The sequence below is a fragment of the Fulvia fulva genome, chromosome 1 (assembly GCF_020509005.1).
Source record: "Fulvia fulva chromosome 1, complete sequence".
In the NCBI taxonomy this organism is placed as follows: domain Eukaryota; kingdom Fungi; phylum Ascomycota; class Dothideomycetes; order Mycosphaerellales; family Mycosphaerellaceae; genus Fulvia; species Fulvia fulva.
The window spans coordinates 9,400,195-9,426,085 of record NC_063012.1 but is presented as its reverse complement, the minus strand read 5'-3'; the positions used below and the strand labels follow the sequence as shown (position 1 = coordinate 9,426,085).

At 53.6% G+C, this 25,891-nt stretch overlaps 16 protein-coding genes across 16 annotated transcripts; 6 read left to right on the top strand and 10 right to left on the bottom strand.

Moving 5' to 3' along the window:
* Nucleotides 1–47: 47 nt before the first annotated feature.
* CLAFUR5_01924 (Leucine--tRNA ligase, cytoplasmic) lies at nt 48–3,521 on the top strand (the record flags this gene model as incomplete). Its single annotated transcript, XM_047901072.1, has 1 exon — nt 48–3,521. One exon carries the CDS (start codon nt 48–50, stop codon nt 3,519–3,521), a length of 3,474 nt encoding a protein of 1,157 aa, XP_047756547.1.
* Nucleotides 3,522–3,865: 344 nt separating this feature from the next.
* Nucleotides 3,866–4,090, bottom strand: CLAFUR5_01923 (uncharacterized protein; the record flags this gene model as incomplete). Its single annotated transcript, XM_047901071.1, has 1 exon — nt 3,866–4,090. The coding sequence occupies one exon, from the start codon at nt 4,088–4,090 to the stop codon at nt 3,866–3,868; it is 225 nt and encodes a 74-aa protein (XP_047756545.1).
* A 924-nt stretch (nt 4,091–5,014) lies between these two features.
* Nucleotides 5,015–8,027, bottom strand: CLAFUR5_01922 (Pisatin demethylase; the record flags this gene model as incomplete). Its single annotated transcript, XM_047901070.1, has 4 exons — nt 5,015–6,502; nt 6,707–6,838; nt 6,919–7,766; nt 7,874–8,027. 4 exons carry the CDS (start codon nt 8,025–8,027, stop codon nt 5,015–5,017), a joined length of 2,622 nt encoding a protein of 873 aa, XP_047756935.1.
* Nucleotides 8,028–8,739: 712 nt separating this feature from the next.
* Nucleotides 8,740–9,222, top strand: CLAFUR5_01921 (Succinate dehydrogenase assembly factor 4, mitochondrial; the record flags this gene model as incomplete). Its single annotated transcript, XM_047901069.1, has 1 exon — nt 8,740–9,222. One exon carries the CDS (start codon nt 8,740–8,742, stop codon nt 9,220–9,222), a length of 483 nt encoding a protein of 160 aa, XP_047756533.1.
* Nucleotides 9,223–9,574: 352 nt separating this feature from the next.
* CLAFUR5_01920 (uncharacterized protein) lies at nt 9,575–10,889 on the bottom strand (the record flags this gene model as incomplete). The annotated part of the gene is made up of 5 exons (XM_047901068.1): nt 9,575–9,697; nt 9,747–9,854; nt 9,914–10,066; nt 10,159–10,206; nt 10,701–10,889. 5 exons carry the CDS (start codon nt 10,887–10,889, stop codon nt 9,575–9,577), a joined length of 621 nt encoding a protein of 206 aa, XP_047756546.1.
* Nucleotides 10,890–11,060: 171 nt separating this feature from the next.
* CLAFUR5_01919 (uncharacterized protein) lies at nt 11,061–12,102 on the bottom strand (the record flags this gene model as incomplete). The annotated part of the gene is made up of 3 exons (XM_047901067.1): nt 11,061–11,660; nt 11,715–11,810; nt 11,860–12,102. The coding sequence occupies 3 exons, from the start codon at nt 12,100–12,102 to the stop codon at nt 11,061–11,063; spliced, it is 939 nt and encodes a 312-aa protein (XP_047755808.1).
* A 139-nt stretch (nt 12,103–12,241) lies between these two features.
* On the bottom strand, nt 12,242–13,993 carry CLAFUR5_01918 (uncharacterized protein; the record flags this gene model as incomplete). The annotated part of the gene is made up of 1 exon (XM_047901066.1): nt 12,242–13,993. One exon carries the CDS (start codon nt 13,991–13,993, stop codon nt 12,242–12,244), a length of 1,752 nt encoding a protein of 583 aa, XP_047755809.1.
* Nucleotides 13,994–14,549: 556 nt separating this feature from the next.
* CLAFUR5_01917 (Vesicle transport v-SNARE protein vti1) lies at nt 14,550–15,281 on the top strand (the record flags this gene model as incomplete). Its single annotated transcript, XM_047901065.1, has 2 exons — nt 14,550–15,139; nt 15,194–15,281. The coding sequence occupies 2 exons, from the start codon at nt 14,550–14,552 to the stop codon at nt 15,279–15,281; spliced, it is 678 nt and encodes a 225-aa protein (XP_047755798.1).
* A 1,221-nt stretch (nt 15,282–16,502) lies between these two features.
* Nucleotides 16,503–17,136, bottom strand: CLAFUR5_01916 (uncharacterized protein; the record flags this gene model as incomplete). The annotated part of the gene is made up of 3 exons (XM_047901064.1): nt 16,503–16,562; nt 16,624–16,893; nt 16,948–17,136. The coding sequence occupies 3 exons, from the start codon at nt 17,134–17,136 to the stop codon at nt 16,503–16,505; spliced, it is 519 nt and encodes a 172-aa protein (XP_047755799.1).
* A 350-nt stretch (nt 17,137–17,486) lies between these two features.
* Nucleotides 17,487–18,599, bottom strand: CLAFUR5_01915 (uncharacterized protein; the record flags this gene model as incomplete). Its single annotated transcript, XM_047901063.1, has 5 exons — nt 17,487–17,796; nt 17,843–18,063; nt 18,114–18,223; nt 18,292–18,335; nt 18,388–18,599. The coding sequence occupies 5 exons, from the start codon at nt 18,597–18,599 to the stop codon at nt 17,487–17,489; spliced, it is 897 nt and encodes a 298-aa protein (XP_047755800.1).
* Nucleotides 18,600–19,287: 688 nt separating this feature from the next.
* Nucleotides 19,288–20,470, top strand: CLAFUR5_01914 (uncharacterized protein; the record flags this gene model as incomplete). The annotated part of the gene is made up of 2 exons (XM_047901062.1): nt 19,288–20,391; nt 20,450–20,470. 2 exons carry the CDS (start codon nt 19,288–19,290, stop codon nt 20,468–20,470), a joined length of 1,125 nt encoding a protein of 374 aa, XP_047756818.1.
* A 27-nt stretch (nt 20,471–20,497) lies between these two features.
* Nucleotides 20,498–21,367, bottom strand: CLAFUR5_01913 (DSC E3 ubiquitin ligase complex subunit 3; the record flags this gene model as incomplete). Its single annotated transcript, XM_047901061.1, has 1 exon — nt 20,498–21,367. One exon carries the CDS (start codon nt 21,365–21,367, stop codon nt 20,498–20,500), a length of 870 nt encoding a protein of 289 aa, XP_047755802.1.
* Nucleotides 21,368–21,702: 335 nt separating this feature from the next.
* On the top strand, nt 21,703–21,966 carry CLAFUR5_01912 (uncharacterized protein; the record flags this gene model as incomplete). Its single annotated transcript, XM_047901060.1, has 2 exons — nt 21,703–21,768; nt 21,820–21,966. 2 exons carry the CDS (start codon nt 21,703–21,705, stop codon nt 21,964–21,966), a joined length of 213 nt encoding a protein of 70 aa, XP_047755803.1.
* Nucleotides 21,967–22,235: 269 nt separating this feature from the next.
* Nucleotides 22,236–23,061, bottom strand: CLAFUR5_01911 (Iron-sulfur assembly protein 1; the record flags this gene model as incomplete). Its single annotated transcript, XM_047901059.1, has 2 exons — nt 22,236–22,276; nt 22,335–23,061. 2 exons carry the CDS (start codon nt 23,059–23,061, stop codon nt 22,236–22,238), a joined length of 768 nt encoding a protein of 255 aa, XP_047755804.1.
* Nucleotides 23,062–23,518: 457 nt separating this feature from the next.
* Nucleotides 23,519–25,089, top strand: CLAFUR5_01910 (RuvB-like helicase 1; the record flags this gene model as incomplete). The annotated part of the gene is made up of 2 exons (XM_047901058.1): nt 23,519–24,490; nt 24,547–25,089. 2 exons carry the CDS (start codon nt 23,519–23,521, stop codon nt 25,087–25,089), a joined length of 1,515 nt encoding a protein of 504 aa, XP_047755805.1.
* Nucleotides 25,090–25,203: 114 nt separating this feature from the next.
* Nucleotides 25,204–25,496, bottom strand: CLAFUR5_01909 (uncharacterized protein; the record flags this gene model as incomplete). The annotated part of the gene is given in 2 exon segments (XM_047901057.1): nt 25,204–25,442; nt 25,460–25,496. 2 exon segments carry the CDS (start codon nt 25,494–25,496, stop codon nt 25,204–25,206), a joined length of 276 nt encoding a protein of 91 aa, XP_047757021.1.
* Between the last annotated feature and the right edge of the window lie 395 nt (nt 25,497–25,891).

Sequence of the window (25,891 nt, the reverse complement as noted above, 5' to 3'; positions counted from 1 at the left end):
CGCCACGGCTGCGTGGCCTGCGCTCTTTCGCTCCGCCACCCGCGACCATGGCAGCCGTTCAGGCCACGAAAGACGCCCTGGCCCCCGCCCAGCAGCCAAAGGGCACGCTCAAGATCGAGAACACGGAGAAGCGGGACACGCTGATTGCCAGCGAGAAGAAGTACCAGCAGCAATGGCAGCTGAGCAAGGTCTTCGAGCAGGATGCCCCGTCGCTGGAGGAAGTGCCATACCACTCCATCGCTCCCGCGGAGCTGCGCAAGAAGCACCCCAAGTACATGGTCACCATGGCCTACCCCTACGTCAACGGCACACCGCACGCCGGCCACTCCTTCACCGCCAGTAAGCTGGAGTTCGCCGTCGGATGGGCGCGCATGCAAGGCAAGCGAGCGCTGTATCCCCAGGGCTTCCACTGCACGGGAATGCCCATCAAGGCCTGTGCAGACAAGCTGGTGCGCGAGATTGACATGTTTGGCAAGAACTTCGAGAAGTGTCCTGCCGACGAGGTCCAGGACGAGAACAACAAGCCCAATGGCAACCCACCGGCGCCCACGCAGGAGACGACCAAGGAGGACGTCACCAAGTTCAGCACCAAGAAGTCAAAAGCAAACGCAAAGACCAACGTCGCACTCAAGTACCAGTTCCAGATCATGTTGGCTCTCGGGATCCCCGTCGAAGAGATCCACAGGTTCGCCGATCCTCAATACTGGTTGACACACTTTCCACCACTCTGGCAGCGCGATCTGAACAACCTGGGCTGCCGTGTCGACTGGAGACGATCCATGGTTACCACCGACGCCAACCCATACTACGATGCCTTCGTTCGATGGCAGGTCAACCGTCTGAAAGAGCTCGGCAAGATCAAGTTCGGCAAGCGATACACAGTCTACTCGCCCAAGGATGGTCAGGCATGTATGGACCACGACAGACAGTCTGGCGAAGGTGTCGGCGTGCAAGAGTACACTGCATTGAAGCTCCGCGTCAAGGAATGGGCGGAGGCTGCCAAGAGCAAAGTTGAGGGAAAGATACCAGAAGGTGGTAATGTCTATTTCGTGCCAGCGACTCTACGACCAGAGACCATGTATGGTCAGAACTGCTGTTTCGTCGGGCCAGCTGTCACATATGGCATCTACGAGATCGAGAAGGGCAAGGAGTACTACTTCATCTCTGATCGGGCAGCGCGGAACATGGCTTTCCAGAACATTTTCCCGCAATGGGGTGTGTTTCCCAAAGTCGCTGAGCTGCAAGGCTCGGATGTTGTCGGGACACTCGTCAACGCACCTTTGTCAACGAAGAAGGATGGCGTGCGCATCTTGCCAATGGAGTCTGTCAAGCCGACAAAGGGTACTGGGGTAGTCACTAGCGTGCCATCCGACTCGCCTGACGATTATGCGACCTGCTTGGATCTCGCGAAGAAGGCCGAGTACTACAAGATCCAGAAGGAGTGGGTCGACATGGACATTCTACCCATCATCGAGACGCCATCCTACGGCAACTTGACGGCGAAGCACTTGGTTGAAACGATGAAGATCAACTCACCGAAGGACGCCAAGCAGCTTGCTGAAGCCAAAGAGCTTGCCTACAAGGAGGGCTTTTACAAGGGCAAGATGATCTACGGTGACTTTGCTGGCAAGAGCGTCGAGGAAGCCAAGCCTCTGGTGAGACAACAGCTGCTCGACGCTGGTGAAGCTTTTGCATACGCAGAACCCGATGGTCAAGTCATCAGCAGATCCGGTGATGAGTGTGTTGCTGGGCATCTCGATCAGTGGTTCATGAACTATGGTACGCCGGAGAAATCTGGTGATCCAGAGTGGCAGCCCAAGGTCTTGAAGCATGTTCAGAATGAGCACGGCGACGGTCTGAACACGTTCTCGACCGAGACCAAGAACGCCTTTGTACAGGTCATGGACTGGCTAGCTCAGTGGGCGTGCGCACGAAGCTACGGTCTGGGCACGAAGCTGCCATGGGACCAAAGCCAGCTTGTTGAAAGTTTGTCAGATTCGACCATCTACATGTCATACTATACCATTGCACACTTGCTACACAAGGACATCTTCGGCAAGGAGCGTGGTGAAGCCAACATTGCGCCCGAAGAACTCACTGACGAAGTCTGGGATTGGTTGTTTGACCGGACGGACGAAATCCCCCAGACCTCGATCAAGGAAGAGACCCTTCACCGCATGCGACGCGAATTCGAGTACTGGTATCCTTTGGACCTTCGTGTTTCCGGCAAGGACCTGATCCAGAATCACTTGACCTTTTTCCTCTACGTCCACGTTGCGCTCTTCAAGCCAGAGTACTGGCCACGTGCTGTGCGTGTAAACGGACACCTGTTGCTAAACGGAGAGAAGATGTCGAAATCTACAGGAAACTTCCTTACTCTGTCAGACTCGATAGCGAAGTTCGGCGCCGACGCAACACGTATCGCGCTTGCAGATGCTGGCGACACGATCGAGGACGCCAACTTTGATGAGACTGTCGCAAATGCAAACATTCTTCGCATGTACGAGCTTCGTCTGTGGTGCGAGAGCGTCATTAATGATGCTCGTCTTCTCAAAGACGGCGAAACCTACGACCAAGTCCGCCAGAACGAGCGACATAAGACCAACGACTCAATTCAGCGCACTGGCGAGAAGCACTTCTGGGACGAGGTGTTCGAGAACGAGATCAATGGTCTAGTGAAGGAAGTTGAGCAGCATTACAGCGAGACAAACTACAAGTCGGCCCTGAAGTACGGACTGTACGACTTCGCCGGCGCGCGCGATTTCTATCGTGAAGTGACAAAGGCCGCCGGCATCGGCATGCACCACGATCTGGTGAGGCGCTATGTCGAGCTGCAAGCATTGAACGTGACCGTTGTAGCACCCCACTGGGCTGAGCACATTTGGCTCGAGGTCCTGAAAAAGGCGGAGACTGTTCAGAACGCTCTCTACCCTCAGGCTCCAGAGACCAAGCCGCATCTTACAGCTGCGCGCGATTACGTGCGCTCAACGAGTAGCAACATCACCAGCGCTGAAGGCGCTCAGCTTAAGAAGATGCAAAAGGGCAAGCAGACTTCATACGACCCGAAGAAGGACAAGAAGCTTACCGTGTTTTGCGCTCTCAAGTACCCAGAATGGCAGGACAGCATCATCGATATCGTGCGGAAGAACTTTTCTGACATGAAGCTTGACGTTTCTGGCGTGTCAAAGGCTATCGACAAGAAGGAGAGCAAGCGAGCAATGCCATTCGTGCAAGTCCTCAAGAAGAGCCTCGAGGGTGGCATCGACCCAAGCACAGTTTTCGAGCGCAAGCTGGCATTCGACGAAGTGGAAGTGTTGACCGAAATGGTACCTGGTCTACAACAAACCATCCAAAAGTGCGCATCTGTGGAGATCGTGGCGGTGGAACAGGAGGGAAAGAAGGGCAAGGTGGTTGCCGGTGCTTCGGGCGTGAAGGTCGGTGAGGACCGCACAGAGCTGCCTCAGGCTGCAGAGAATGCTGTGCCAGGCCAGCCGACGTTCTTTTTCGAGAACTCTGCATGATGTGATGAATGACCAAAGAACTTTGTAGACGAGAGAAGAGTAAGAGCTGATGACAAAGTCCGTTGCCGCCGAGCGCCTCGTTATGATATCAAGGACGAGGCTTCCGCTCCAACGCAATGGCGCGCGACTGCTTTGTGAGGATACTAGCAGTCCATGCGAGGGAAGCGCTTCGTGCATCAGTCAAAGAATCCGTAGATGAAGGGAAATTTGCACGGGCATTGTGGCATAAAGCTCACTACAGGTGAAAAATCTACTCCCCTTTGCGCCATTCTATCGCAGCGACTCATGGTGGTCCGTGATCGACTTTGCATTCACCTCCGCCGCCTGTCCGTGAATGCAGTCCTCTAACGCCAAAGATCCATGCGCTTGGCATACTCGTCATGCCTCTCGCGCAGTGACTTCTTCTGATGGCGAGGTCTGTCGGGCTTCGGGGAAGGTGTCGAGCTGCGAAGAAGAGCGCCGTAGTCGCCTTTGCAGATGGCGTCCAGGACGGAGGTCTTGGCTGCGTCGTAGAAGGGAGGCACTGGGCCTGGATGCGGCACTGGGTGCGGTGGTACTGGTGGTTCCATGATGGCGGGTGTGAGAGGTGGTCCTGAGTACTGTGGTGAGGGTATGGATATGATATTGGAAGAGAGCTGGGCAGATACCCGGGTCTATGTATAGTATAGAGCGCTGTGTGCACTACTGCGAAGGTGTTGTCAAATTATTGCGTAGAGGCAACAAAGAGTACCCTTGATACCATGTTGCCGACTCCTCATCAAGACCAAGTTGTGAATGTCGTGTAGTGGCATGCAAGCAATGGCACTTCATACTATTCACTGAAGAGGCTGTGGCTCGATTGCACGGGGGCGTCAGAGCGATGCGTAGTATCAAGCGGCACATCGTAGGCGCACGGGGCGCTGTGATGTCGATTGCTACTCTTACCGGACAGATCCAGTGTGGGACCATTCCACAATGCTGCTGTTACTTATAGAGGTGTTCTACTCTTAACGGTGTAGCATAGTGCTTGAGTTGACGACATTCCTCGCATCACAATGCGTGCGATGTCATCTTTGCCTCGAGAACCTCGATGAGATTGATATTACCGCACAGATCTTGCTGAACAAAATTGACGCCATTCGTGTCCAGTGTATTCGCAGCAGCGTCATTTGATCCATTGACAAGCCCACATCAGTCGAAGGCATGAGAGAAGAAGCCACCTTGTGTACTCTGCCACTCTTGTGTCGAGGTAGATGTTTGCGTGGCGAGACGACAGCAAGGAACGGCTATGCACAGATCGATTGCTCAAGACAAGTGACAGGAAGGCACAACAGTGAGAGGAAGCTTTTCTTAACTAAAAACAAAAGCAGTTGCCAGCACAATCGGTGTGTGCAATCGAGCCCATCAGTAGTGTGGATGATCTAGCATACAAGTAAAAGTCACGCATGTTTCTCTTCGCAGCCCATCGCTCACATCACATCGCCGGCGATGGTGATGATGGCAGAAAGGTCTTCTCAGTACTTCACGACGTTGATGGCCTTGCGATGACCTCCCAGCTTGCCTGTGACCGTCTCGCCGTTCGTCTGCTTGAATGTGGTGGTGAAGCGTGGTTGAGCGTCAGCATCAGTGCCGGCTGCCTTGGTAGCGGCATCGTTGGTGGCCATCTTCGCTTGGCGCTCTGCGTAGCCCTCTGCAGTCTTCCAGTAGTCCACGCGGGCGCCCTCTTCTGTGGCAAAATTGGCCCACTTGGCCTGGAAGGCACCAGCTGCTGGTGGTGCTCGCGCGGTGGTGGTGTTGTCAGGTGCTGGGTTGCCACCACGGTTGGAGACCTGGTTGCCGTGACCACTGCGGTTGTTGTTGAAGTTCTTGTTGTTGTCACCACGGTTGTTGAAGTTCTTGTTGTTGTCACCACGGCTGTTGACGTTCTTGTTGTTCTTGTTGTATGGACGCTTGTTGTTGGATCCTTGGCCAGATTGCTGCTTGGACTTGCTGTAGGCGCGAGGGATGGAGCCCTGGAGACCGATGGCCATGATGTTGGTGTCAGGGTTGTTGTAGTGACAGAGACGCCAGCCGTGGGTCTGTTCGAGAGCCTTATGGACGAGGCGACGGAGGAAGGCGTCTGGAATGGGCTTGGTGTAGAGCGCCTTGGTGCCGAGAAAGTTCTTACGGCTTGGTGCGAAGCGGCCGTTCAACAGCTCGTTGGCATCGTCTTCACCCAAGATGGTGGCGAGCTGGTTAGCGGCAGGAAGGGTAGCGGTGGTGCGATTGCCGGCACTGTTGAAGCTCGCCTTGCTGGAGCCCGAGCCGCGGTGGCTGCTGCTTGTAGCGGATGCGCCAGATGACACCTCAGCCTTCGGTGAAGATGCTGCAGCAACGTGGGTGAGGCCGTTCGAGGACGAGTCGGGTCCTGAAGTCGAGATGGTGACGTCGGCCTCAGCCTTCGGCAGAGATGCTGTACTGGACACGTCGTTGTCGTCTTCGGTAGATGAGGTGGAGTCACCTTTGATGGAAGCAGCTTCGGTGGCACAGCTGGTGGCAGGGTCGACAGCAGTCTCAGCAGGAGTGTTGGTGGTAACTTCGACAGCATTGTCGATGGAATCGTCGATGGCATTGTCGATAGTATTGTCAGTAGAAGTATGGACAGCAGTGTCGTTGGCAACAGTGTCGGCAATGGTGTCGGCAGCAGGGTCGGCGGGAGTGTCGGTGGCAGCTTCAGCAGTACCGTCGGTGGTGGCAGCACCGTCGTTGGTGGCAGCGTCGACGTTCTCTGCTTTCTTGGTCGATGAGTCGATAGGGTTGATGCGGAGCAGAACGCCCAGGTTTTTGCGTGGAATGCCTTGGGCAAGGTAGAAGCGGAAGAGTGTGAATTTCTCGGTGGCTTGAGTGAACACCTCGGTGGCTTGCATTTTGGCGGAGTCCCAGAAGGTGGTGAACCGGGTGATGATTTTGCTCGCGATGAGTAGAATGGTTGCCTCAATGTTGGTCATGTCTGATATGTTGAACTGTAGAGGTGTGAGCGGTTTTGCTGGCAAGTGTGGTGTATTTGGGTGCAGTGTCGTGTTGATGAAGAGGAAGAAGAAGAAGAGAAAGAATTCGAGTGGAAGATTTTCTCTTATAGACCAAGCGCTATTGAGAACAATCTCTGCATGGACAATAGAAAAGATGGCTGGGAGGTCAGGTATTGTGGCTATTGTTGTGGGACTTACCGCGAGCAACGCGCGCTGCAAATCACACGCTAGTGACGCATCAAGCCATCTCATTGGGTTGAAGACGTTGGAGTCATCGCCAAAACGACCAGGATTATTGTGTATCATTGTCGGCTCAAGCGCGATTGTACTCTGTGCTATTGTCAGTCGTCGCACAATGATGGTGCGCGTGTGTGTGGCACGCGGCCTCCGAAATGAAGCATGTGACTTACGCCCGGTGGTATCTTCTGCTCCCCGTCAACCTCGCCGTTAGCTGAGCGGTACTCAGGTCCTGTGATGTATGGCGGGTGTAGCCGAGTGCACTCGAGCAGAACAGCATGCAGCGTTGGCATGCTTGGGCGAGATAAGATCAGCTCCTTGAAAGTAGGTTGTGGCGAAAGCTGCGCTGCAGCTATCTCTGCCCGGAGCTTCTCGAGTAGGTTTGGTGTACTGTAGATGTAATGAAGTGCGGTGGTGATGAGAGCGACCGTTGGATCTGCAGCAGCCATTGTCAAGGCGATGCAAGTCTCGAGCTCAGCATTGCTTGACATCGCTTCGGAGCTCTGGGAGCTGATTGAGGAGCCGAGAACACTAGTCAGTCTTGAAGGCATCAGTCTCATCATGAGCTGGGCGCTCGACCCGCCAGATACGTGCCAGCGCTTGATCATGCTAGCTATGAAAGGATGGTAGCGCAGGTAAGAGCCATGTAAGATGGCGTAGAACTTCCAGTTCTTCAGAACGCTCATGTCGATCTGGTGCTCCGTGGACTCGTGCTCAAGGAACCCTGCTCGCTGTCCGACGGTGCAGGCAAGCATGACTTCATGGGCGTAACGGGTCAGCAATTCCGGCATGTCGACGATGTCGCCCTTGTCGCCAGCTTTCATGATCAGGGCGAATAGGCTCTCGTTGCAAGAGTCAATCTGGCTCTCTGCGCTGTACAGATTCGCCATGCGAAAGGTGCGTGCGAGGTTGTGCTGACAAGATGGCAGAACAATGCTGGAGGTGTGGTGGAGGTTTGGCACGTAGACGAGACTCTTGTCGCTGAGGCTGTACTCGTGCGGAGCGATCTGGACGAGTGGGCCTATCGCGCTGTTAGTAGGCGCGTCTTCGTCGATCAAAAGCGCCGACCAGAAGCATGGACGCAGCTGATCGGGCGGAGATGAGGCCGAGCAGGCTTTGTCCACTCACCGTAGCGTTCGTGGAGGCGTCTGACAGCGGCTCTGTAATCACCACGAAGCAAGTGGTAGAGCTTCCAAAGTCTCGACACTTTGGCGATGAGCGGACCTGGCACTTCGAAGCCGCTGAAGAACAGCCGCACGACTGGCCAATCACGACAGCTCATGGTGGGTGGTAGAAGTTTCGAAGCTAGCGGGTGTTTGGTGGTCAAGGGAGGTGTTGGTATGTTGAACGGGTGGTTGAGATAGCACAATGCAGCCGATTATGCTGTGGAAGCTCGTGCCCAAGTAGCAGTTGTGTGAGTCGTGGAACGTGAGTGTGTTGATGCCGGCTGTAGCTTTGTTTGAAGTGCAGTGTTGCTGCTTGTGTGAGATGAAGGAGAACGAAACGGTGTAAGCGGAGCATGTTAGTCACGAAGAGTTCTGAGACGTGTATGATAGCATGTGAGGAAGGTACACTCATGGATCTCCCCTCCAGTGAGCCAATTCACTTGTTCACCACACACACACTCACTGGCACTGTGCTGTCATCTCACATCCTCAACACATGCAGCTCCCGATGTGCTGGTGCTTTGGAAGGCAGGAACGATGAAAGTCATCGGCTGATATCTCGCTATCGATTCCAGACCTCTGGGCCATGGCACACTCATCATGCTCAAGGCAGATGTTGAGTGCACGTACTCCTGAGTACGTGGAAGTCGAGCGCTGCTGCGAAGTGAAGTCAAGCTCGCCGGGAACAAAGCTACGCCGCGCGACAGTTTCGTGTTGTGGCGCTATTCTACCGTCATCGGCCGCCCTTGCCAATCGCGAACACATCCATGATGTAACAGTACTCACGTTTGCCTTGCTTCAAGCGATACTTCCACGCCCACAGTCATTATGCAGTGCACCAGAGTCATCCGAACCATTCGACCTGGCTTCTTTCGCCGTCCGTTCTCAGCCTCGACCGCCATCAAGTCGTCCTGGAGTACTGGCCCGTCTCCACCACGCCTTCCAAAAGAAGAGCAAGAAATATTCGAGCGACTACAGAAGCAATCGACGGGCGCCTTCAGCACCCCAAAGCAGCCTGAACAAGATACTGAGAAGCACAAGGATGTCGATGTGGCAGCTGAAAGTGCAGAGCTCGGCAATGCCACAGTGAGGTCAGGCGAGGCAGACAAGATGCTTGAACAGCTACGAGAAAGAGCACGACTGGCGGCGAAGGGCGATGGAGAAGAGCTACACCCGAACGTGCGAAGGGGAGCAGCACCTGAGTTTGACGGCGATACCAATCCGCAGACTGGTGAGGTCGGCGGACCTAAAAATGATCCACTGAGATGGCGTGGCGATTGGAGTTATAATGGCAGAGTCACAGACTTTTGAGGGTCGGCAACATCGTGTGTACATGACATTCTCGAACGCGGATCAGTGATGAAGCGGACTGCGGTTTGTCTCGCCACAGTTTATACTAGTGTGGATCGTAGCTGCGCGGCGTCTTTCGCCCCTACGACACTCTGCGCCACGCTTCAACACATCAGCAGGTGTCAGCTACAACTCTGATATTGGCTGTTGCATGAAGCACTTGTCGCATAGCTGTGCACTTCTCGCGCCGATCACGCTGTGGCCCAAAGTTGATCATCCATTGGTTCATACCGCAGCTTTGGCTTTGGGGATAGCACGAAGCGCTCGGCGGCATCTATTCTTGTCTACAGCGCTCAATGAGAGACGACTTGCGCTACACCTTGGACTCGCCCTCGACGTTATATTTGTGATGCTCACATGCCGCGATCTTTGCGCCATCAGATTCTCTCATCATGATACCCTTCAAGAAAGCGAGCCGTCTCCCAGCATGGACGACCTTTGAAACGATCAGCCGTCCTGCCACCAATGATCACACCATCACTCACCTCAGCTTCAAGCCTAATGATCTGTCCTCCAGCTGCGGGCCTAAGGTAGCTACAGTTTAGAGTCCTGGTAGTACCCGTACGCTCCCAAAATCCGGGCCTTCCAATGAGCTAGATGGCAGTCAGATCATGCCCATCGAATAAGCTGCCATTGTCATTGTATCACATACAAAGAGCAACCATGAGGTGGTAATGTCGAAGATTGTGGCAACCGCACCACCATGAATGCCACCAGCCGGATTCAGATACTCTGGAACGACTGGGAAGCGGTAAACAATTCGCGACGTTGACGGCGAATTCTGCTCGGCCTCCACAATTTCCATCTAAAGGTAGCGTAGGTCAGCTAGGTGATAAGAGGCCAGGAGCGTTCCAAGGCGGGTGTTAGGTGTAACAGCACGGCAGTCGCGTTACTCACATTGTTCAGGAATGGGAGTGAAAAGTGGTTAGGCGCTCCAGATACGACCTATAGAGAGGAATAAGTTAGCTATATCGTCGAAGAGATGATGCCACTGCGGGCGTCCAAGTGCCCTCAATAAAGATCAATGCCATCGAATACGTCGTCAGCTTCGCTATTCATGCCATTGCTTGAACCTGCCAGCATCCGAGAGGAATGCTTAGAGCATGGCAGCTTTGTGCGGCGCAACGCGCATTTCTGACCTCCACAGGCCGGATCGCAGACGCTTTCGCGAATTGGAATGACTGACTTGCTTGCGAACTGGCTCTGCGACTCCACGAATGATTCTCTTGCATCGTGCAGTCTCCTCTGCTCGCTTAGCTGCCATATCTCAACCTCCGCTTCATAAAACAAAGACTTTCAACAGTGAGATAGTGCCACATCGTCTGACTTTATTTCACGACGACTGTGGCGTACCCTGGTAGATCACGATAGGGTTGACATGGTTGGTCCATCGCTGTACAGTCCACAATATGCGCTGCAGTGCCCGTATACGTACGTACCATGTCAGCGACTGCGTCGATGCTAGCGTTTAGCCTCTTCAGATCGTCCTTCTCCATCATGATAATAGGGCACAGCAAGGTTAAAATGTCATGTACGAGGGTGAAGAAGGTCGACCAACAGAAGTCGGAGAAGCGCCTCGGTAAAATATCTCGTATCAGCAGCCAGGCACCCGTGACGCCCAATTCCATTGCCGAGCTTAGTCATTTAGTGGTAATTTGCTGTGGTGTTGACCGTGTTGTCGTCTTCTCTACCGATGCCGTTGCGTGAACCTGCTGGTGTGCTGAAGCGATGCGAAGAACATAAGTTCCATTGGCGGTGCAGCATTGCGCGAGGCATAAGACGAGTCGTTGCAACGACTCTCAGTTGCGCTTCTCCCTTGCTGAATGAAGTCTCTCAACATCGGCTTGAACCTGATCCGTTTCCCGCAGTATTGCGGCGTATTCCTCCGCCAGACCCTCCACTGCTTGAGCCTTCCTATACTCCTCGAGATATTCCTCGAGCTCTCGGGTTCTCCTGCGTAGCGTCATACTTTCTCCACCCAGATCGTCGGATTTCGAGCGAAGGACATCTTGCAGCTCGGACGACCCTACCTGGTTCATAAGCTGGCTGTGTTGGAGTTGAAGCTTCCTGCTCATTCCCTCTGCCACAGTCGCAAGATAGTCGGCTTTCGCTTTGGTGCTTCGGGCGACTGATCCGTGTATTGTTTGTTCCAGGAGTCGTATACTTGTTTCCATGACTTTGCGATAAAGATGGTGTAGATCGGAAGCCTCGTGCACAAGCTTCAAGCGTGTGGTCGCGATTTCAGCATCTGCCTTGGCGATACTGGTCTGCCTATCGCGTATTCGAGTTGGCATGTCTCTCCAGTCCAGTGCTTGTTCTGGCGATTGTATGCGAGCCAAAGCCGTGATGTCTTCTGCGGCAGCATGCGATACCACAAGGGCGATGAGGGCTATGTTGTCCTAGTGGCAGGGTCAGAAGTCCGCTGCTATCATGGTACCACAGCATGCACATACCTTGAACTTGTCCACATCGTCTCGTAGAAGATGAGCGTCTTCTTTTGCAAGCCGAGCTTGCAATGTGGCAGCGATAATCGAAACAAGTTCTTGCAGCTAGCAGTCTGTTAATCAAGATCAGTCGCAACAAGTACATCGCTCACACCTCATCTGGAAGATCATCACCACGGAACGAGACAGTCCTTAGGTACGCTCTGACAAGATTTTGCTTCGCGTTTGCGACTCGTGCCTTCCTTAGCTCATCCACCATGGCATCGTGCTCCTTTTGTGCTTTCGCGTCGAGTCTGGTAGTGCCATCGTGTTCCAATTTGTTGGTGCACAGGTCGCGATAGAGCGCGTCAAACTTGGGGTTGGCAGACAGTATCTCTGGTTGTATAGGAGGAAGCATGTTGTGCGGTTTGTGTGGGTGGTGCGAGTTGAGAAGGAGGAAAGTGTGTTTGAAGGTGGGTCCTGCAGATCGGCTTTGAAACTAAGGGTATCTACACTTCTACATCTATGTCTGGTATTGCCACTGCCATCTACATCATCTAGATCACGCCAACATGCTCGCAAATGTCGAGCATGATTCCTGCCACGCTGGATGCAACGCCTATCAGTGACGCGATTACAGGCAGTCCTGCCGACCATTCCACAACCCTGATTACAAGAAGCAATACCAGCAATATCAGCCGAAGCAGATAGTCTTTCCAGAACAGCTCTGGTTTGTGGCCTCGACTGTATGTTGAGTCTACGAACTCAAATGGCAGCTGTGCGCCTAAATGCTCGATGGCGACTCGAAGGCCGCTACTGAAGCCGTCCTCGTGGAAGCCATATTTAGTCCAAGCACCACAATAGCTTACGCCGCGAAGGTTTTGGATTGTCCCAAGTCTCTTCTGAGCATTTACAGCCTCAACAGTGTACAAGGGATGCCGATACACGAACTTGCCCTGTGTCAGTTGAGGGTCAGGCTCGCGATAAGGATTCATGGTGACCAGCACAGGTCCAAACGTATCCTCTGACAGGTGCTGTAAAATGTTCATGCAGTAGGTCAGACTGACGCCTGCAGGGTGAGACATTTTTGAGGGTGCTGAGTTCACCAGATAATTCCATGCTGTCCAGACTTCGCGTCGCTTCGGCATGAGGTCAAGATCCGAATGCAGGTAAGCAACATTCTCGATGGTCTGGAAGGTCGATAGGATGTCAAGCTCTTCTTGCGTAACATATTGAACACCAGATGAGGACTTGATGAATCCATTCGACTTTGTCGATTTGCTTCGCGTGCTGGACGGAGCCGATGATACTGACTGTTGCGGAGCACCGTGCTTTGCAAGTAAAGGTAGGACCTCATCGCCGTGGCAAGCCAGAATAACATGGTCAAAAGCATCGCCTTCAATACGACCTGTCTTTGCATTGATCCACGAGACAGTCACGAGGCCTTCACCTTGCCGAGCAGGACGTAGAATATTTGCAACCTCGCATGAAGTATGCACATGAAGTCGACCCTCTGGGTACTGCTTGACAATGGCGTCGATGTACCGCTGCGAGCCGCCCGGAATGGTCAGCCAAGGAGGTCTTTGTGATACAGTCGATAGCAGGTGATGGTTCCACATGAAGCGTACCAGCGTCTGCGCTGGGAACTCCAAGCTGGCCTTGTCGGGAGAAGTGCTCCAAACAGCCGCAGTCATGGGAATGAGGTAGTCATCGCAGAAACCTTGCGAGTATCCTGCTTTTTCAAGATACTGGCCAATGGTCATATCTGCTGCATGCTTTCTGCTGCGCTTAGAAAACCCAGAAAACCTAATCTCATCATCGTCTTCATCGGCCAGCAAGTCCAGGGCGAACTGATTGAAGCGGATAATGTCGAAAATCATCCGCCAGTGCTTTGGCCTGAAAAGGTTGCGTCGCTGCGCGAATATGCCGCGTGCCTCGCCAGACCATTCGAAGGCACCGTGATCGCGAGTTACCCCAAAAGTCATCTCTGTCTCGACTGGATGTACACCGACTTCATCGAGGAATCGCAGCAGGTTCGGATACGTTTCGGCATTCATGACGATGAACCCCGTGTCCACAGGCACTGACTGGGAACCATGTTTCCAGAGTTGGGTATTGGTATGACCGCCCAACCGCTCCGACTTCTCGAAGATATGGACCTCATGCTCGCTGCTATTCTTCAAAGCCCATGCAGCACCCAAGCCAGCGCAGCCGCTGCCCACAATGGCGATCTTCTTACGATCCATAGCCCGTTTCTTTGCGCTGTTCGGCTGAGAAGCCTCAGGCTGTTTACGCCTGAAGAGCTGCATTTGCGCTTGGAAGAGTGAAAGACATTACGAGTGATAGTGATAGACGGAGTGGATAAGGAAACGAGGCAGGATCGGAGTTGGTTGGGATTAGGAACTCGCCTCTCATGATGCAGTCGAGGCCCGAATGCAGTAAGCTGCCGCCTGCCGCGAGTCTATGGACTTTGTCCGACACGTGCGTGTGGCGGTGGCGTTGCCTGGCAGTGGAGACAGTACGCTGCCATCTCGCCGACTCACGCTGGGAGTTGTGAGAGCTTGAGTGGGTGAATACCGTTGGTAAGCTATATGTACAACGTGAAAGAACGTGCGACGTAGAGTAGGTAGCTTGAGTGTGGGTGCGACTTTCCTTTCTCGTCTGTCAGCCACCAACGCCACATGGTCGCGACTGCATCCTTCTCGCTCGTGATCTTGGGGTGTAGTAGTCCTCCGAGGCATCAACCCAACCATACCGACTGACATAACACATATCCGCTGCGACGACTAAAGATACTCGATAGCCTTTCCAAGTATCGGCAAGCCTCCTTATCTCCCTTTCCAGTCTACACGCCGCTCTACAAACATGGCAAATCCTCTCGACACCGACGCCGGCTCGGAGCTGTTCAGCAACTACGAAGCAGAGCTGAAGCTGGTACAGGCGGACATATCGCAAAAGCTGGATCAGATCCCTGAGCTGCAAGGAGAGCCGCGGAAAGCAGCGATAGCCCAGGCTGACCGAGCGTTGGAGGAGGCCAAAGAATTGCTCGACTCCATGAGGCTGGAGAAACAGAACATCCCACAGGCATCGAAAGTGAAGGTCAATCAGCGCTTCAGGAACTATGAGAGCGATGTGGACGCGGCAAAGAGGAAGCTGAAGAGCCTGCACGATGACAGACAGGCGCTATTCGGCAAGCGATATACCGACAACCCAACACAGGACGATCAGCTCGAACAACGGCAACAGTTGCTGAGCGGTACGGACAGGCTGGAACGCTCAAGTGGCAGGTTACGGGAATCGCAACGGATAGCATTGGAGACGGAGGATATTGGCAGGAACACTCTGGCCGACCTGGGCAGACAGCGCGAGACAATAGAGCACACCCGTGGGACCCTGCTGGAAAGCGAAGGGTACACGGATCGGAGTAACAAGACGCTCAAGGGCATGGCGAGAAGGTACTTACCCGGCTTATGGTGATAAGGCAAGCTCATTCACTGACTCATCAATAGAATGGCTACCAACAAGATCATCACAGTTGCTATCATCACGGTGCTGGTCATCTTGATCATTGCTGTAGTTGTCAGCAAGTTCAGATGAGACAGATGAGGCATGAAGGGTATAATGGAGTCAAAGGTGTTCCAAGCGATTTCAGATACGAGGCTTGATTTTTATGTATAGATATGCTACTGAAGACATAGTTCCAGACCGCACCGAGTGTACTATCACGCGAACAGCTTAGTCCTGAGCCACCGATGGGCTATGGAAGTGGCCATATCTACTTTCGTCAGCACACTTCCGGTGCCTGGATATGCAACATACCTGTGCGAACAGTCTTGCTCCATGCCTGCAACAATCTCTCCAAAGCCTCCTCCGACGAGAGCGGCTGGATTGGTATCCGGCGCTTCTTGTTCGCATGTTCGGCCAATGCTATCACGGCATCCTCCGTCTCCATCCCACTAAACCCACACTGAAATTCGAATCGGGCAGGAGCAAGGTCACGCAAGCCTTGTGCCGTGTAGATGACAGCGGTCGGCCTGCACTCCAGTTTCCAGCAAGTGGCGCAGAACTCCACGGTCATGCGCTCCAGCGGAGTGTGTCGCTCCGCAAAGACGGCCTTGATCCAAGACAGTAAGGCGACTATCACATTAGCCTGGCAAAGCTCTCCCGTCAGGAACAATTTCAAGCGTATGCTATGGACTCGCTTCAAGACATTCGCATAACCTTCTATCGGGCAGATTCGCCGGCGCACCAGGCATTGTGAGCTGAGGTCTTGTGTGCAGTCGACGATGAGACAAAGCCCGTGCTTGCGGTATAGGGTGTCCGCTGCTTCGTTGTGAATTCGGCGACAGCTTAGCAGTAGATTGAGAAATCGCCATCCACGCGAGTGTTGACTCCGAGCTGTACATGGCTTCTTCCACGTCCATACATCTCTGGCGATGTACAACGGCTGGGTCTTGATATGGTCGAGGATGTATTCATACATGGCAATTCGAAGCTCTGATGGTAGCCGCAACAGGTTTGACTGTAGCTGATGGTGCATTGTGCTGTGACGCTGGTGCTTCTCCGAAGACAAACTTCCTGGGAAACGATCCTCCATAGGCGTGTGCCTGGAGTCCTGGTCTGTCAGTCTTCAGGTGCTGAGCATTCAGGATTATATCAACAGATTGTAAAAGCTGGTGCCTGGCTGAGTGAGACCACGAAGTCAACTTTGCGAGGCAGAGTTGCTGCCAGGCAGTCATTCCCATGTACGAAACAGGAGGCCACTCTATCTCAAGAACGAGTCACTCGTTGATTGATGCATACTCTACATCGAGCAAATCAAGACCTCATCAGCCCTCTCGACAGTATCTTAGCATCGAGCTTGAGGTTGTCTCTGTCCTGCGCGGATTACCATCAGCAAGTGAACAAGTCACTCATTCGGTAAGCAGACACCACTTACAAATCTCTTGAGGAACCCCTCTTGGCGAGTCTCCTTGCTCACCTGCTCTCGAGCCTTGTGGGCGCCATCCTCCTTGACCTTCTTATATGTCCAACCTGAGCCGCGAGGGACTGGTTCAAAGAGCTCATCGTTCTCATCGTCCTCATCATCGTCCGACAACTCGTCCGGCGTGTCGAACGCGGCAGTCCACGAGTAGTCTTCTTCAGCATCATCCTGTCCGTCTGGAGGCTCATATGCTGCCTCATCCTCATCTTGAGCTTTGGTACGCTTCTATAGAGCAAGTTGTTAGCTGCGAATAGCAACCTCGTACACTTCGGAAATCACCTTGAGTTTGTCTTCAGTCTCGTCATATCTCGCGCTGTCGGAAATGACCCGGCCGATCTTTCTCTTAGTACCGGAGAATGGTGTCTTATTAGTGCTGGTCTTGCCAGTCTTCGTTATCTTCGCACTGCCTTTGGGGCCGCCGCCGAAGTCATGGACGCCGCTCTTCTTCTTGACTGTCTTTGGTGGCATGTTGGTGCGAACGTGTCACTCGTTGCGTAAGAAGGAGCTAATCGCTTTGTCGATGGTAGTTGTTGTTCGGTGTTTCATGTACACTATAGAGAAATTCTGTCGCAACAAGTGAGCTCAAAATTTGCACACGATTCAGCAAGGAAGGGGCTCACTAAAGTGAGGCATGTGATGCCTCGCGTGAGGAAAGCATCTTCACTTTTCCGATGTTCTTCATCCATGATATTCGGCATCGGCATATGCTTGATCTCAGGTCTGGTCAATCAGCGGAAGCTGCGTTTTCAGAGCACCAGTGGGACGCTTTATCTTTGGATGGCCTTTGGACCAGCGAAGTGAGGTATGCATTGTTACGCTTACTTGCTATACCTGCCAACAAAGTCCAACAGGGCACCATCGACTTCCTTCGGATGGCTGAAGCTCAAGAAATGCTGACCATCCTGCACGACTTGCAACTTTGCATCAGGGCTGTTCACAAAGAACTTGATCTCCTCCTGCGCATTCGCAACGCTATAGACAGCATCGGATGTGCCGTGCATCCACAAGACAGGACAACGAACGTCGAACAGTCTGCTGTGCAGACCATCACGCTCTCTCAAATTGATGGCCGCCATGCGAGCGCGGCGTCGGCCGTCATCACCGGCATAATTTGACTGGATTGTGTCACTGTGTAATGTAAGCGTGGGCACAACGATCAGTCGTGTGAACCTACATCCAGAACTTCCGATCGTCGGCAGATATACCCTTGCCAAATCCGATGTCGATCAAAAAGTTGCAGTAATCCTCGGAGGGCTTGAAGTCCTGGGTGACCTCATTCGTGGTCCATTCGTTGATGCTTTGTGCGAGCGGATCGAGGGGATCCCAACAGCCAAGCAGCCTTGTCCTTTCACTCTCATAGTCCATCGATGTGCCTAGAGGGATAATACCGGCAATCTGAGTCCTGCTTAGCGTTTTGTGAGTCGATTGCGACGACTTCAATGTACCTTTTCAGGCCCCAGTAACGCCATTCGTACGCAAATCCATCCTCCCTGGCTTGTACCGAGGACGAAAACCTTGCCTTTGATGTTAAGAGCATCGAGAACCTGCAGACTCACTTCGCGTAACGATGAGCATTAGCAGCCATCGACCAGCGCCAGTTGGCCTTATCAAGACCACACTCACTGATCGCAGTGTCCCAGTAGGTGAAGTTTTCGGACTTGGTGCGCCTGCATGTAGAGCTTAATAGCGGTCGTTTGTAGATCGCATGCAACACCTTACGTTTGGCCATGACCAAGCAATTCGATGGCGATGAGATTCATGGCATTGTTGAGCTCAGCATTGGCATATTGGCTTCTGTACAGTTCTGATGATGTGGTGAAGCTGTTGACGAGTACCAGTGTTGGCTTGCTCCCGTCATACGGCTTGGGCATCTGGTAGGCAGCATCAACGCCACCAAGATGTGGGACTCGTACAGTCTTGGTGTTAGGCATATCGGCTGCTTTGATGTGGAGTGTATGAGAAGATGTAGAAATGCTCACTTTGCTCTCAGTTCTCACCAGCCATACTTTGTACGCGGATCAGCGGGTCTCCTCCTCATCTTGCAGATGTCTGACAAGCATTGTTCACACACACACACGTCAACATGCCCCGCCTTTGCTAACCAGAACCCCGTTTTGAGCCTCGTCATAAGCTGTGGCAAGTAACAGGTACTGTACCTGCATTCGTTGCTTAACCACTGCCAGCAAGAGACCGGTAGCGGGGTGAAGATTCCTGCTCGCGATCTCGCTTCTTCTGTGCCTGTCCACTTACCGGCACCCTACACGCTAGCTTCCACATATAGATGAGCCATCAGCAACATACAAGATTTTGACTGCAAGTCTTCAGCGTCGAGGTGGCAAGGGCTGGTGACAAAGTACGTTGCCGGCTTGGTTCTCGACTTTACTTCTTGAAATGCTGTTTAACGCCGCATGGCCGTAAAAGACACCTAAGGCGACGCGCTGCAAGCTCGACTGCACCGGTACGGCCTTGCTACTTAGCTGCACGCCAGCGTGTTCAAGCAAAGGTCTTTGCTTCAATAGCAAGTCGAAGCGCCCGGCGGCAATCAAATTTGTCACCTGCCCTGGGGGCTTCTGAGCGATCGATTGTACATGCTGGACCCGGGTACTTCACATCAAAGACATGGCCAGCACGGCAGATGCTTCTGTCCGTGCAGCAGAAAATGATGCAAACTGTGCTGCAGCCGTTGATAATTCGACCAAACGTGGAAGTCATCTGTTGGTCGCTGGTTGCAATGCGCACCACCAGCTATTCGGCCGAGATGGCGATGTCAGAATCTTTACCAACAAAATAGACAGTCCTGCCGGCAGCAGTACAACGGTCCTTTTCAGCGGCTGGAGTACGACAGTTCTGGCAACAGGGCAAGTCTTCAGCATGGGCAACCAGGATTATCCACCCAGCTGTTCTGCTCCATTGACGTTCCCTGGTGTACAGTTGAGAAGTTCGTTTGGGGACCACAATGGCATTGTGGGCTGTCTGGACGATCAAGGAAGGCTTTACCTAGTCAATGAGCCACAAGCATCTGATACCCATATGCCACTTGTTCTCAAAAGCGAAGAGAGCTCTCCATTGATCGGCGCAATCGCGTTAGCTCAAAATGATCGGATTGCGCTTTCATTCAAGCAGGCTCCGAATGGCCGGCTCTGCCATGTAGTGGAGTTTGAGAACGTGCAATCTTTCAAACAATGGTTCGAAGATCCTAGCGCGGAGCAAAACTATCCGCCCAGTCACCACATGCTCCCTGGCCGGCCAAAGCAGTTGGTGGCGAATCATGGCACCTTTGTCCTGCTTATGGACGGCGGAGAGGTCTATAGCTGGGGAGATGCCAGATACCAGACACTTGCAAGACCAGTGACAGGCGAAGGCTCTACTCCGGCCGATAAGCCTGGAGCAGTGGAAGCTCTGGGAGGTCTGCATATCGACAAGATTGCCAGCGGAGGATGGCTCGGTGCTGCTTTGTCTCGAGACGGCGCTCTATACATATGGGGTAATACGACGCCAGGCAGCACGGAGCCCCTGCACGCTCTCGAGTCGGCCAGTGAGAGTGGAGTCGCGCTCGTGGAGTTGCCCAGTGGAGATGGCGAGGCGCCTGATGTTCTGGACATGGCGGTTGGGGATAACCACATAGCTGTGATAGCTGAAGACCACCAGGTCTACGTCACTGGCGATAATCGCCACGGGCAGCTGGGGTTGGCGAGTGCCCAGTCATGGCTGCCAAGCTGGGAGGTAGTAGCCAGGACCTGGAACGGAGAGCAGCTGTCAAACGCCGAATCAATCTGCGCAGGCCCGCAAACCACGTTCATAACCGTGGTCGAACACGAAGGGACCCAGCCTAATTCATAACACGAAGGAAGCCGAACGTGATGTTAACCAAGAATCCCGAGAGGACAGCAACTTGTCGTCGACGCGTCCAGACCCCCTCCTCTCTCATCAGCCAACACATAGCGCCGATCGGCCAAAAGAAACCAATAAGATTGCCGTACAGCATATCCTCGAGACCTCCCGCATCTTCAGACCCGAAGCCGCCAGTATCACCATCCCCGCCTCCAGCTGATGGGTTTGAAGTGTTGTCGAGCCAGCGCTCCTCTAGCGCAAGCAAATCCGGTCCAGTCGGCATGGTATCTGGCGTGTGGGTATGCGATTGGATAGCCAGGAACTGGGTACGTAGCGCAGCAACCTCGCTTGTAGAGAATCCAGCGCTGAGCAGACGATCAAATCCTCGAGGGGCAGGAGTCGTGGTTGATGCATTGCATTGGGACGCTTCCACATCTGCAGGCGTGTCCGTCGGGAGAGCCTTTGTTCCCAGTGCAACATCTGCTGCTTCAGCGTTGCGGGCCTCTGTCGCGAGCTCCAGTGCTGACAACGCATCGCCAATCGAACAGTGTATATAGACTCTTGAAGCTGTAGGCTTGATGTCTCGCAAAGGTTCCTTGCCTTTGGCTTTCGCGCTCTTCCTCTCCTCGCCGCGTGACGGTGGCGCGGGCGTGACGTTGACGCTCCCTGACAGCGCTGCACCGTCCTGCAGTACTTTACCGGCATGGATCAGCCGCAGGCGGGAGGTCGACGCGGGAGGCTCGAGTTCTGCGCGGATTCGCTGTTTCACTGCGAGGTTCGAGATCGCGCCAGGCTTCGGAATGTTGAGGATAATGTCCGGGTTCGACGTCGAGAAGCGGACCACAACATCAATGGGTCGTTCGTCCATGCTTCGTATACGTAGATTGTGATAGTGGTCGCGACGCGCTCAGCCTGGAGTGACGGACGATATGGATTGCATCGGCGGGACCGTCTACATGTAATCTGCTATCTCGGGCTAAGCTGTCGCTAGGTACGCTCTTGCCATCGCGAATGCACCTCCAAGTTTGTCAGTACATGTAGCCAGCGTTGGTGTTAGTAGGGGAGGAGCGTGTGCCCGAAGTCGACGCCGAAGCTTACTGAGCATGACCTCACGGCATGCCTTCGAGTTATCCATTACCAACATTGAAGTCTTTACCTTGCAGTGCAATCAATACACTGAAATTCGCATTGTCATCTTCCACCATGCCGATCTTACACATAGTGCTGTTCGAGTTCAAGCCTACCACGACTCACAGTCAAGTCGAAGATGTGAGCTCTTGAGTAGGCTGTAAGAATGAAGGAGCGACTAATCACGTTCAGGTCTGCAAACGTATGCTAGCACTGAAAGATAACTGCATACATCCGGAGACAAAACAGACCTATGTCAAATCGTATGGCGGAGGACGAGACAACAGCCCTGAGGGCCAACAAGTAGGAGGTCACTCCCGGCGACCCACCCAGACATGAAACTAACATGTCAATGTGGGGAGGGTTTTCTCATGGATTTGTTTCCCAATTTGAAAACGAAAAGGATCGTCAGTACTACCTTGAGAAAGATCCAGCGCACCTGGAGTTCGTTGCAAGTTTGAAAGACATCATACAGAATGTCCGTGTGGTCGATTTCGAGCCTGGCAAATTCTAGTGCTCACCAGCTGTATAAATATGATAGGTCGTGAAGGACACGGTCGCTGAGACGCTGCAATGCAAATGCCGAAGAGCTTCCTGTACATATATTCTCACGAAATGCTGAACGATTCTCCGCAGCCGCATTGTTCCGCTGGGCGAATGTGTTAGCACAGGATTGCTGCTGGGCACTGCGAAGAATTTGGACTTACTGATATTCGGGTTCTTGAAGATAAACCGCGCGCTAAGCTTGTCTTCCAGCCAATCCATCTCACTGCCAATAATGCTGAACAAGGCCTTGCTGTCTATCAAGACTTTTACGCCATCTTGTTCTACGGTCTCGTCGAATGCCCCCGGCTTATCCACGTACTCCAAATGATATGCCAGTCCACTACAGCCTCGGTTCTTTACACCCACTCTAATCATCTTGTGCTCTGGTTGATCGAACAGCCCTCGAAGCTGTTCCACGGCTTTAGGTGTCAATACAATTGGTGCTTTCCTGGGCCGTAGCTTGCTCTTCTTGGGCTTTGTCGCTGCGGCTTCCGGTGTTATTGAGGGCTTGGCTGTCTGCTGGCCTGTTGTCGACGCTAGTGTGGGCTTGCTCTTCTGCGCCTCGCCTTCTCGTTCGCTCAAGGCCGAACCACCATCTTTACGTTCCCACGGACCTGTCGGTGGCCAGGTCTGGTGCTGACTTGCCGAGATGCTTGTGTCTGGTGCACCGCTGTTCTTCGGGGGTGGCATCTGAGGTTCTAGAGACTGCGGCCTATGTGCTGACTCGGTCATTAGAGGTCGCTTCGAGGAGGCTGCTCTGGGTCGGAAAGAGGAGAAGGGACATCGTTGGGCCTTGAGACATTGTGCACATCGTCTGCCGGTTGTCGGCTGTGAGGCAAAGCGGAATATACTCGCAATGGGCGGCGCTGCGGATCGTAGAGTGGCCATGATTGTGTCCTGGGAGAGGCTACGAGGTCCAAGAGTAAGAGGTCCAGGTCCAAGACAAGGCAGTGGTATGCGGTGTAAGATGTTTGAGCGTAGGATGTTTCTCGTAGCAGTGAAGGCGAGTATCTCGGTTACCAAGCAGACGTCACAAGCATCGTGATTACCACGCGCAATGATTGGCTGGAGCGGCGAAGGGTGATCATTCCGCCGAAGGGCGTTTCACGTCCGCCAGCTCCAGCGATCGCGACTAGATTCGCAGTTCCACGTGCAGCTACCAAACAATCTCTACACGACCACAACTCCACACACATCATCGCGCCTCTTCTCCCCGACACCATCGTCCCATTGGCATGAGCATACTCCTCGACGTGGAGAGCACGACACTCTACAGACCCTGAATCCCACATCCTCCCTCTGCGACGCGGTCAACTGCCAGGCAGGGAAGCAACACGCGAGCAAAATGGCCTCGAATGGCGCCGTAGCGCAGCCAGCAGCATCGGCACAGTCCGGCAACCAACCAGTGCAGATACGCGAAGTGCAGCAATCGAATTCAAGGGAGAACAGGACGGCAGCGCACTCACATATCAAGGGCCTTGGTCTGAGATCTGATGGCTATGCCGATCCGAACGCGCACGGTTTCGTGGGCCAGACCGCGGCAAGAGAAGCGTGTGGTGTGGTGGTGGACCTGATCAGGGCGAAGAAGATGGCAGGCAAGGCTGTGTTGCTGGCTGGCGGTCCAGGTACCGGAAAGACGGCGCTCGCTCTGGCGGTCAGCCACGAGCTGGGAACCAAGGTGCCGTTCTGCCCCATGACTGGGAGTGAAGTCTACAGTGCAGAAGTGAAGAAGACGGAGGCATTGATGGAGAATTTCCGCCGAGCGATTGGTCTGCGGGTACAGGAGCGCAAGGAAGTGTATGAGGGTGAAGTGGCAGAGCTGACACCCGAGGAGAGCGAAAACCCGCTGGGCGCATATGGCAGGACAATCTCTCATCTCCTGATCACACTGCGGAGTTCCAAGGGCACGAAGAAGCTGAGGCTAGACCCTAGTATCTACGAGGCGATCCAGAAAGAGCGTGTACGACTAGGAGATGTCATCTATATCGAAGCGAATACTGGAGCAGTGAAGAGAGTGGGGAGGTCGGACGCTTTCTCCACAGAATTCGACCTTGAAGCAGAAGAGTACGTGCCGGTGCCCAAGGGCGATGTGCACAAGAAGAAGGACATTGTACAAGACGTTACGCTGCACGATCTGGACGTTGCAAATGCGCGACCACAAGGTGGTCAAGATGTGATGAGCATGATGGGTCAACTGATGAAGCCGCGCAAGACCGAGATCACCGAGAAGCTGCGCGGCGAGATCAACAAGGTCGTCAACAAGTACATCGACCAGGGGATTGCGGAGCTGGTTCCTGGAGTCCTCTTCATTGATGAGGTATGTTTGAGATGACAAGACAGTATTGTCGAAACACACCTAACGTTGATATTTAGGTGCACATGCTCGACATTGAATGCTTCACTTACCTCAATCGCGCTCTGGAGTCTAGCATTTCGCCCATTGTCATATTGGCTTCCAACAGGGGTCAGACTACGATCCGTGGCACTGGTTCGGTCCTGGCCAACGACCCTGGTCTCATCTCCGCCCATGGTCTTCCTCCGGACCTTCTAGCACGCCTGCTAATCGTCCCAACACATCCATACACCGCGGATGAGATACGAACGATCATTCAAACCCGTGCGAAGCTCGAGTTCGCGACCCCAACAGCGCCACAGCTTGCAGATAACCCTCAAGCGCTTAAGGTCTCCGCTACATTAAGCCCAGATGCGCTAGCAGAGCTCACGCGACGTGGCGAGACTGTCTCTCTTCGTTATGCGCTACAGCTCCTGGCTCCTGCCAGCATTCTGGCTCGTGCTCGTGGTAGTGACGGCAATGTGATCAGTGGAGCTGATGTACAGGAGGCAACGTCGCTGTTCTGGGACGCCGGCAGAAGCGCCGGGCAGCTTAAAGAGAGGGCGTCAGAGTTCATTTCATGAGCGTCTTGACGATGACGGATCGTACTGGCGACCGTGTCTTAAAGCTAACCATTCCGGCCTCCCGCACTCAAAAGCCTTCCTCGGGACACTCTCCGAGACAGCGCGAGACCATAGTCACGCAATCTGAACTTCATGCACTGTGGTGTGGTAGGACATCTTGACGGTCATGAGCACACCGAACAATTGAAGCTTCTTGCCAGCTTGGGACTTCGGGCTGCGGTCGACAGAACTGAAGCGCAGAATATGGCTCTGTATGTCACCCGACAGAGCTGGAGAGACCAACGCAACTCCCAGCTGGACGACCAGGGTCAGGAGCATTGACAGCTCATGTGGAGGCTCCATGCCATAGTGTCCTGTATGAATAATGTACGATACTCGCTTCCGCAGTTCTTCCTCTCGGCGGACATTATCACCATACCACCACCCCGCCTGCTGGTATGGCGCTCGTCACATGTAGTTGAAGTCGTACATCGTGCTTTGCAACGTCGATGGCATTTTTACTATGCTGCGGTACCTCGTCGGTACATGACCTGAGCCTATGATACAATTGCACCTGCCCTTCAATCTCACTTCTCGACCAATGCTTGGGATATCGCAGACATCCCGTTCTTCCTAGTATCTTACAGCTGCATTCTGAACTGCCGCTCATCGCCGGCCTGGCCCTCCGAGGGCTGGTGACCAAGTCGAATGCCGCCGAGCGCTTCGACTCCCTCCCTATCGAAGCGCAGGCCGTTGCTTCAACACGCTGGCATATAGCTGAGTAGCGAGGTCCGGATGATGTAGTCGAGGGTATAAGGTGTCG